The sequence below is a fragment of the Papaver somniferum genome, chromosome 2, assembly GCF_003573695.1.
Source record: "Papaver somniferum cultivar HN1 chromosome 2, ASM357369v1, whole genome shotgun sequence".
Taxonomy (NCBI): Eukaryota; Viridiplantae; Streptophyta; class Magnoliopsida; order Ranunculales; family Papaveraceae; genus Papaver; species Papaver somniferum.
The window spans coordinates 89,204,457-89,214,473 of NC_039359.1; the positions used below are offsets into that span (position 1 = coordinate 89,204,457).

General features: G+C 35.6%; 2 protein-coding genes across 3 annotated transcripts; both read right to left on the reverse strand.

Moving 5' to 3' along the window:
* Positions 1 to 919: 919 nt before the first annotated feature.
* On the reverse strand, positions 920 to 5,935 carry LOC113348346 (4-coumarate--CoA ligase-like 9). 2 transcript variants are annotated; one of them, XM_026592069.1, is made up of 8 exons: positions 3,876 to 5,935; positions 3,575 to 3,631; positions 2,274 to 3,460; positions 1,961 to 2,107; positions 1,670 to 1,818; positions 1,499 to 1,566; positions 1,267 to 1,369; positions 920 to 1,156 (listed from the first exon to the last, which is right to left on the reverse strand). In XM_026592069.1, the coding sequence occupies exons 3-8, from the start codon at positions 3,334 to 3,336 to the stop codon at positions 1,022 to 1,024; spliced, it is 1,665 nt and encodes a 554-aa protein (XP_026447854.1). In that variant the 5' UTR covers positions 3,337 to 3,460; positions 3,575 to 3,631; positions 3,876 to 5,935; the 3' UTR covers positions 920 to 1,021. The 2 variants fall into 2 exon arrangements, with proteins under 2 accessions (XP_026447854.1, XP_026447855.1); XM_026592070.1 differs by lacking the exon at positions 3,876 to 5,935 and having other exon boundaries at positions 2,274 to 3,844.
* Positions 5,936 to 6,494: 559 nt separating this feature from the next.
* Positions 6,495 to 9,692, reverse strand: LOC113348345 (pentatricopeptide repeat-containing protein At1g52620-like). Its single transcript, XM_026592068.1, has 2 exons — positions 6,890 to 9,692; positions 6,495 to 6,784 (listed from the first exon to the last, which is right to left on the reverse strand). The coding sequence occupies exon 1, from the start codon at positions 9,671 to 9,673 to the stop codon at positions 7,214 to 7,216; it is 2,460 nt and encodes an 819-aa protein (XP_026447853.1). The 5' UTR covers positions 9,674 to 9,692; the 3' UTR covers positions 6,495 to 6,784; positions 6,890 to 7,213.
* Positions 9,693 to 10,017: the final 325 nt, after the last annotated feature.

Here is a 10,017-nt window from a genome sequence, read left to right on the forward strand (position 1 = left end):
TCATTTTGATATCTTTCAAAATTATATCCCCATTTTTATTTTTATTTGTTAATGTTAACGATTTTTTTTCTCTTTGGAAATCACTCTTACTGATTTTTTTTCTCTTTTTGTTGTTGATCGTTTTTTTTTTTTTGGAATTCTTACTCCTAATGGTTCTGTATTATTGTTATTTCTACAGGATTAACAAACCCTTCACTCTATGCGTGCTTGACTCCCTTAAATCAGGTATTTTCTTTTAATCGCTGATGTAAATTATTTTTTTCTTTTATTCAGGTTCATGTTTATGATTTTGTTTAGATATTTAATACCAACAGAATGTGTAACTGCAAGCATTTTTCTTTTACCCGTAGTTTGAAGATGTAGTTAGGGGGATTTTATTACAAAAATTGTAAATGGACATTGGACATTGTTTTTTTTTCCTTTTCTTATGAATATCTTTTTTAATCATATGATCGATGATTGATTTAATTTTAAGTTAATTTTATGATGAAATCATGACGAACATTTTAATTTATTTTATTTTGCTAATGTTTTATTTGCTTATATTTGTTTCTTAGATTAAATAACATTTCACAATTTTAGGAAATTGTGATTGATCAAATAATATTTTGTGGGTCTAAAAGATTCTCCTGAAATTCTATTGGCTGAAATTTAAAATGGTATGGCCAAAATCAACCAGAAGCTCCGATTAACCTCGTTGTTTAAAAAAACTCTGTTTTTATATAGAGAATTTAACTAGTTAGTCCCGATTCGGATTGCAAAATTTATTAATTTATCGTGATTATTAATTTATCACGGATTAAATTATTGGGGTTCTACTGTAGGACTTATCTTTAGGACCGGAGCAGGTTACTTCATTCACATTGCAAGGGAGAAGCAAAAACAAAATATAAAAAAATGACAGACGTTAAAAATGAGATGGACTCGTAACATTATTTATTATTGTTGAGATCTGAATTCAAATATCACTTGCTATTTTATTCAAAAACAGTAAACATCTACAGCCTTTCCAAGACGTGCATTATAACTTTGAAGTAGTGGCAAGCATCTTAGACAGTGCACGCGTTTTCAACTCTTTTCTCAGAATCTTGCCGGGAGCATTCTTTGGTATGGAATCAATGAATTCCACTCTCCTGATTTTCTTATATGGTGCCACCTAAGATTAAAAAATAAATAAATGTGAACAACTCTTTCTGAATGCATCACAAAAATAAGTGGAAAAAATAGTTATGACCAATCGATTTGAAGAAGGATGGACTACTTTACCTGTTTGGAAATGAAATCTATGACCTGAGTTTTTTCAATTGAAGCTTGAGGTTTTCTCACAACAAATGCCATTGGCACTTCACCTGCTTCTTCATCTGGATACCTACAAATTAACCACTTCACTATTAATGTTTTGTTTTCAAATGTCTCTCTTTCTAATTGAGCAAATGCTGAAAGGCGTGGGAAGCCATAAAGTTTGTAGCCGTTTAGAAGGTTAAAAACATATGCTTACGGAATCACAGCTGCGTCAAGGATATCTGGATGTGAAAGAAGCAATTCTTCTAATTCTGCTGGAGGAACCTGCAAATGTGTAGATCCAATCATATAAACATTTGGAACATGAAATGCTTGCAGGAATGCAAAAACCAAATTTCTTAATTGACCCACTTTAGCAATTACGTACCTGGTATCCCTTGTACTTGATTAATTCTTTTAATCTATCTACAACATAAAGAAAACCCTCATTGTCGACATAACATAGATCGCCCGTCTTCAGCCATCCTTCTGAATCTATTGCTGGTGGGATTCCTTGTGCCCCTTCACCAAGATATCCTGTATATTTACATACTAAATATTTAGCTTAACATTTCAGTGTTTATCATACTAAATATTGTAACAACGCGACACAATAAGACTAAAACCTCAAAAAATATGTAGTCTCCGTTAGCAGTATCTCACTAAGACTGTGCTATACCTTTCATTATTGACGGCCCTTTAGCCCAAAGCTCCCCTTGCTTGCAAGGAGGTAAAGCAACACCCGTAGCAGGATCAACAATCTTCACTTGCATATTTGCTACCAGCTTCCCAGTTGAGCCAAGTTGACGACAGTCCCAAGCATCAGCTGCTCGAAAGATTGCACAGGCAGCCTCAGTTATCCCATACCCCTATATACAAGAATTTATCCCGATGCAAAATTTGAATACTAGTCTATGATGTAATCTGAACTGAAACTGCATAAGAATGAACCAAGGACTGAAAAGAGACATTGGGTGTACCACTCTACAAACCTGCCTTATGGCACTGTTTTCCGAATTTCACAATAACCTCCGTGCGCAACGGAGATCCACCGCATCTGATACCTTCCACGGAGCTCAGATCATAACCATCCAATATTCCTCCACTTGCAGTTGCTGATTGACATTTTGTCATAGCCAAAATCACGGGTGGCGCCGCAGCCAAAACCGTCACCTTAAATTTCTCTATTGCCTTCAACATTCCGCAAAAATCGAACCTCTTCATCGGAATCACAAAGGTATCAGCCATTGTGACCGATTCAAGAATTGCAGTAAACCCATAGATGTGAAATAGAGGCACTGTAGAGTAGTTTACAGCTCTTGTAGATATCTTTAACATCTGTTTATATGCGTAAACCTCCCCTACAGATGCTATCAAGTTTCGGTGTGACAATGTTACGCCCTTGACCCGGCCTGTTGTTCCCGATGAATATAGGATTGCTGCTGTATCTGATTGACTAATCTTCTCCTCCTCTGAGTCCATCTGATTCTGCCTAATTGATGAACAATGCATCAAGGAGTGGAAATCCTGCGAGTCGAGCATGATTGTTGGGAAACGAAGAACAGAAGGAAGTTTGTGAGTAGTTTCTGAAGTGCCAAATGCAATTGCTGGTTTGCATAGGTTTATTTGGTGAGAAATTTCAGTAGCAGTACTGATGGGATTGGAAGGAGAAACAATGACTCCTATAGAGAGAAGAGATAGATACAGTACTGGAATCTGTGGAGTTGCAGGTGACAGAATAAAAGCTGTATCTCCCTTGGACAAACCAATAACCGATTTCATAGAATGAGTTAAAGATTCAATTTTTCTGAGAAACTCAGAATATGAAAGTCGATCACCTGTTTCAGACTCGATAAATGCAGTGACTCTTTCAGGATAAAAGTCTGAAGTACTACTAGTATAGTGTTGGTGTAGAAGAGATAATACATAGTCTGAAATTGACATAGATGTGGTTGATGGAGGAAGAGGAGCTGGAGGAAGTAAGCTATGGTAAATTTTTGTTTCTGAACAGAAACCACTTTTTGGATCAATCATCATTGTTTGCTCTTTCGCCATTACTACGATCAAAGATGGAGATCGAAACCAGCTATCAAAAAAGATTGTCTGAAGTTCTTTCCATTTTGAGAGTCAACTGCTAGCATTTCCAACTGCTGACGGAGTTGCAGGTCTAATGGCCCAGCTTTGTATACAAAAATGGCAAAATGTAAATTAATCAGACACGCAAACTGAAAGATAGAGTGAGAGACTCTTTTTTGTTATACTATATTATTAGATTAAGGCAAATTGGTTTTACTTTGAATTGTTATAAGCATGGTATAGTTTATTAAGTCTCTGCTTTTGATCCCCCATACTGCATAACCAGACAAAGAGAAATCGGTATTAAATATTAGTACACCAGTTGTGAGAGTCTCGAGACAGGATCCATGATAGATTCAAATGCATATCTAGTAAAATGAGAAGCCATTTATTGTAAAAATTACAGGTCGATCCATTTATTTTTTATTTTTCTGAAAAGAGAAGGTTATATTTAAAAAAAAATGTACAAAGTGAGAAGCAAATTTGTCATAATACTACATGTGAAGATACAGTCTCACGTGTAGAAGAAACTAAACTACCGGGTAGTGCTTATTTTTTGGTTGTGCATAATTTGTTGTCCTGAATGTTTTTTGAATGTACCATTTGTAGAAGAGAAAGGATACCTAGAGTTGGAAATAGATGAACACCAAAATCAGTGTATAGTAAAGTATTGAAACAGTGTTAAACTGCAGAATTAGTAATGATCAACAATAAGGGTTAAGAAGTGTAACTGTTGAACTTGGTATGTCACAAGTAAACAAATGGTCAAATCCGCCCAATGCAACGGAAGGAAGGAAATGAATTCAGGAAACTATCAGTTATTGCTATATAACAGCCTAAAGAACCAGCATAAAAGTGGAAGAGATCAAACATCTCACGTGGCAAATGACGATTATGTCCTCATTTGCACGATGTTGTCATTGCTGAAGCAACATAATACTCATCAAGTTATTTTGTCATCTCCCTGATAAAAATCTAAATGAAAAGGATTTAACTGAAGTAAAAGAGGTTAGCTGGAGCCAAATTGATTCCTAATCGATCATCTCAAACGCCGTTTAGGAATTGACACTTATGTAATCATGGCAAAACAGATTTCTTTCAAAATCAATGACCAACATCAACATGGTTCACTTAAAACCCTGTGGACATTATTTTTGTAAGTTTACTATTTCTTGATGCTCGTCTAATCTGCATATAATAATCTATATAGAACGGTTTAATTGGCAGACGTGTGGTTGCTTATACTTCAAATCTTATATTCAGTGCAATAAAGTGCAATCTAGGTGTATTCTGTTACTTGTGAAGTGGAAGTATGTGGAACATTGCAAATATAAAACCTCAACGGGAGTACCTGTCTTTTATGGCTGCAGCAGGCTTCAACAAATACGCAAACAGTAAGGCATTTCAGAAATTCCTAATGCATGTGTTAACACCTAGAAAACACGCTCACAGTTTCAGTTAGTTTATGTCTAAATACGAAGTCAACCTAAAGGAATCAATTTTAACAACTATAGTGATGTGCAAGCACACATTAACTGTAAGGAAATAAGTTATTAACTGGTGATGTGAAGCAAAACCTCTAAGGATGGTCTGTGACTCTGTGGTCTTGCATTATCCCAGTGCGTGTACTCCTTTGCAACACTCATCAATATAATCACAAAACCTCTTATATATGTAACAACTATGTAATGGATATGCATATAATAAGTCTGCCTGTATTAAGGAGATTTCTTACTGAATTCGGGCTATTATTTCTAAAAAATAAAAATTGATAACGTTCCAGGATTTCGAAAACGATAACTCACTGGAGTTTCACGTTAAATATGATCTCTAACTATTAATCAGTAACAGAAAGACTCGCGAGTCCGTGCAATATTCACCAATATAATCGCAGAAAGATGCTTCGAATACAACAGTCATCAATATAATCACAGAAAAATACTTCTGATATAATGGGTATCAATTAATATGGCTGCCTATACTAAGACTTCATGACGCAGTCTAGCTTGCACGGCTGCAAAATACTCCGTTAAAGGAGATTTCTCACTGAAATCAGTCTACTCTTTTTAAATTTTCATAATGTTCCAGAATTTCAAAAATGATAACTCATTAGGACTTCACGTTAAAAAGGAACAAGACTTTGAGTTACCAATGATACTGAAGAGGCCCCCATTATTAGAATCAGAGATTACAACACCATTCATAGTCAATGTATCAAAAAGTCTGGGTGACTGGGTCATTACATGGATTAAAACAATAATATAAAATTACTTACCTTTGATTGAATATGTATGGTGTTGATCCAACCTATAGATAACACCATTAACATTGACATATTCAGCAATGTAGTAAGACCTAACTTAAAAGTGGAAACAGGGATGTCAAAGTAGGAGCTAGCAGTTACTATGTAATGTGTATTCCGTTGTACTTCGTTACAAATTCAAAATTTATCGGAATTGGAATCAAATCTGATTTTAAAAAACAATGAGAGAAACAGAAAATAAGGCTATGGTTAGTTACTTGCCTTGTAACAAAAGAGATGGCACGTGGTTGCTGAGCAGCTGCGTAAGAGTCTCTTCTAGCCTCTTGCAATAAAAGAGAAATCAGATTTTATCCATCATTCTAAGCAAGTGAAACTATATGTTTTTCTATTTTCTTCTTCTGAATTCCATAAAGCTTATCAAATCTTTGTACTATACTTGATGCTGGTTACCATGGTGCTTTCTATCTCTACAATATTCTGACTATGAGTATTATCTGATGATGGTAACTGTGCTGTTTGCACTATGTAAGAGATAAATATTGCAGCTGTTGACCATATTAATACTAGGTACTAATCTGTTTCAGCATAAGGTAAATTGTTATCATATTTAAGTCTAACTAATGATGAATAACGATATGAAATTCTAACAGGTCACTGGGATTCACTGCAATTTACTGGCAAAGATGTAATATGAGGACTTATTGAGGAGTCAATTAGACAACAAAGTTTTGAGTAAGATTTTTGTAAAATGAAGTTGCTTCAGTGAGGCACCTTGCCAATCCTAAAAGCAGAATTTTCTAAATGGTACTAATTTGGAGCAAATCCAGTTATCCACTCTAGCTACAACTGTAAGCAAAGTAAAATTTTCAAATTCAGAGTCAAGGAAATGTAACAGTATATTTGGTTTATTAATTTATCACATACCAGATATCATTTACACTTTTGTGCCATCTAATATCATACTTTTGTCACTGTGCATACAGTCAGGTCTACCTGATATAACAGCATTTAAAAGCATAATAAATAAATAAATAAATGGAATAAGTTTGCAGACAGACATGTACCTATCTACTGTACAAGTGAGGCTTGTTTGAACCTGATGTATCTTTCCGCGGTTACAAGTGAGGATGGTCTGAACCTGATGAGCAATCTTTTTAGCTTGTGCTGCAATACATTAGATTAACAACAAATTAAAACAAAAAAATTACCTATTTCCAACTCTTAGAAGATGCAAAACAATCACAATAAAAGCCCCAGTAGTAAACTTACCTTTGGATATGGTAAACACTTCTGCATTTTCAATAAATATGTAGATTGGCACTTTCAGATGCAATGAATCGTCCGGCATCTACTGTATCGGTTACACCCAATTCTGTACAGACGACCAGTGATGAAATCAACCCTTGACCATGGCAAATAGTTCTCCATCATAGCTTCCACCATAGCTATTGCCAATAGTTTTTTGTATGAACCGGAGCAGGTTACTTAAGAAATCACACTGGTGATTGTGCAACCAAAGGAATCTCACAGAAGAGTTATATAAGGTGGGTTAAGATTTTCACACTCGCTGCATAACTGACAATCTGACATCATTTAGTAATTTAACACTACCACTGGGTTGTCAGTTTTAGCCTTGTCACTTAAGGATCGCAAAATCTGAGAGGCTTCAGAAACAGTTTTTCCAAGCAAGTACTTATCTAACAATTCTGAGTACCTGAGAGCAACTTGAAGATTTCGTTGATCGAAACTGGAGGTGTAAAAGCTCTTCCACTCGCTAGATCTTCCTTCCAAACAAATACCATGAAGTATAGCAGCAAAATTAACAGAATCTAGCAAGAACCCTTTCTTAGTCATCTTATCTCTCAACTCAAATGCAGATTTGAGCATCCTATGTCGGCAGAGGCAGACAATAATAGCATTATAGGCTGCTAAACAGGGGTCCCATCTATCCAACACCATCATCCTGAACGCATCCAAGAGTAAGACCTTGGTATTCTTTTGGAATTCATTTTCTTCAACAAGAATAAGATCAGATTTATTGTTCATCAACCCATTGATCAGATAATTATAAGTCACATCATTAGGAGCACATTTATTGATTAACATTTCTTCAAAACACAAAGCGGACTTTGAAAGTTTTCCCTCTTTACAAAAGCCACCAATAAGAGTGCTGTATGTGACAACATTTGGAACTACATGGCAAGATTTCATCTCTCTAAAGAGCTCTTGAGCTCTATCGGAAACTCCGTTCTGGCAAAACCCTTTAATTAGAGAAGTATATGTGACCACATTCGGCTTGCATTTTCTTTTCACCATTTGGTTAAAAACCTTTAGAGCTCCATCCATATCATGTAGATTAACATACCCATCGATAACAGTAGAATAAGTGATCTTATCTGGGAAAACGTATTGTTTTACCATTCTATCAATGCATAGGTTGGCATCTTCCATCAGGCCAAATTTACAGAAGCCCTTGATCATTGCATTGTAACCAACTACTCCAGGTTTGATACCCTTTTCAACCATGAATTCAAAAAGCTTCTTCGCCTCATCAAGATCCCCATTTCTAACAGACCCGTCAATCAGTGTAGTATAAACAAATGAATCTGGTGCAATCTTTTGGTTGAGCATTTCCTCAAGCAACTGCTTAGCAGTTTGAAGCATCCCTTTCTTGGACAATCCACTCATCAAAACATTGTAAATACCTACATCAGGAGGTAATCCTCTATGTATCATTTCTTCACGTATTTTCAATGCAGCATCAATCTCACCTACATGCACAAGTCCACTAACAAGAGCTCCATAAGTTACCAAGTCGGGTTTATCCCCTCTTTCTGTCATTTCTATGATCAAATTTGAGGCTCTGAAAACCTCTCCCTTCCTACAATACCCAAGAATTAGAGGAGTATAACTATACTTATCCGGTCTCAGTCGTCTTTCCACAGCCTGCCCTAGAAAACCATTCGCTTCGTAAACCTTGCCCACCTTGCATAAACCAGAAATCACAATATTGTAAGTTGTAATATCTGGCTCACAGTTTCCTTCAATCATTTTATTGAGACACTCTACTGCTTCAACCTCAAAACCATGATTGAATCGAGCATCGATAATATTATTATAAATTTCCACACCACCAGATAAACCATTTGCATTCATTTCGGACATAAGCTCATCAATCTGTTCAAAATCTCCTTTACTGCAAAGCCCTTTTATCATAGCTCCATAGGTGAACAATGTAGGCACAAAACCTTTCAATTTCAACTCTTCAAAAAGCTCACAACCTCGTTTAACTTCACCCTTCCTACAATACCCATCAATAAGAGTATTGTAGAAAACAATGTTTGGAATACAATCCTTACCCCACCTATCGTCAATCAATCTTTTACCCTCTTCAACCATTCCTTCTCTACACAAACCCTTAACCATTATACCAGTACTATAATCATCTACAAAATTATTATCACATTCATTTCTCTTAAGCATTTCATCATACACTTGTCTTGCAGTCTCAATACCACTAAATCTCCGGAATCTAAACAGCGCATCAAGCAATCCATTACATGCGAACACAGTAGGAAAAGATGAATACTCATTAACTAAAACATAATACATCTCCAAGGATTTATCAACCATCCCAAAGACAGAATAAACTCTCATCAGATCATTAATAGCTTCATGAGTAAGTAAAATTTTATCATTTCTCATATTTTCTAACACAGTTTCAATCTCTTTAAACCTTTTTGATTTAGCTAGAATCTTCAACAGTGAAGAATAACAATGAGAATTAAGAGAACCCCATCGAGAAATTAAGTCGAAGAACTTTAAACCTTTTTCGACATTGTGAATTCGGTCCAGAACCAGAGGAGCAACTTCTGAAACTACCTCTCCTGAGAATTGATTTTCCAAGATTTCTTCCCATTTTTGGTGGGTTTGAAGGATATGTAATACGTCGTGAAGAAGTCTTTTGAGGTTTGGTGAAATGGGTTGGAGGATACGAGAAGGTTTGAGATGGTTGTGTTTAGGTTTACTCAGAGAAAGGAGGGTTTTAGACATGAGAGAAGAAGAAAGGAGGAGAAAGAAATCCGTCAGCCAGACTTCTATTTCGAGGCTTACTTATGCTTATGAAATTTCCAGTCAGGAGCATTACCGGTCGTCAGGTCGAACCCGGTGCCCCACCACTTTTACTCAGGCATTGGTTTTGATCGAATAACAAGTAAAAATATTTTGTTTCTAAAAGTCGTCGTGAAATTTTATATGTAAGATAACTTCTTTCAGTGTGATTTCTAAAAATTAAATAGTTATTTTTGGATGTGTATTTAAACACGTTATTAGAAAGCAAATTTATATTTATTTCCAACTTCTGGAATTTGATTCTAATTCCGAAGTTTGTGGTATTC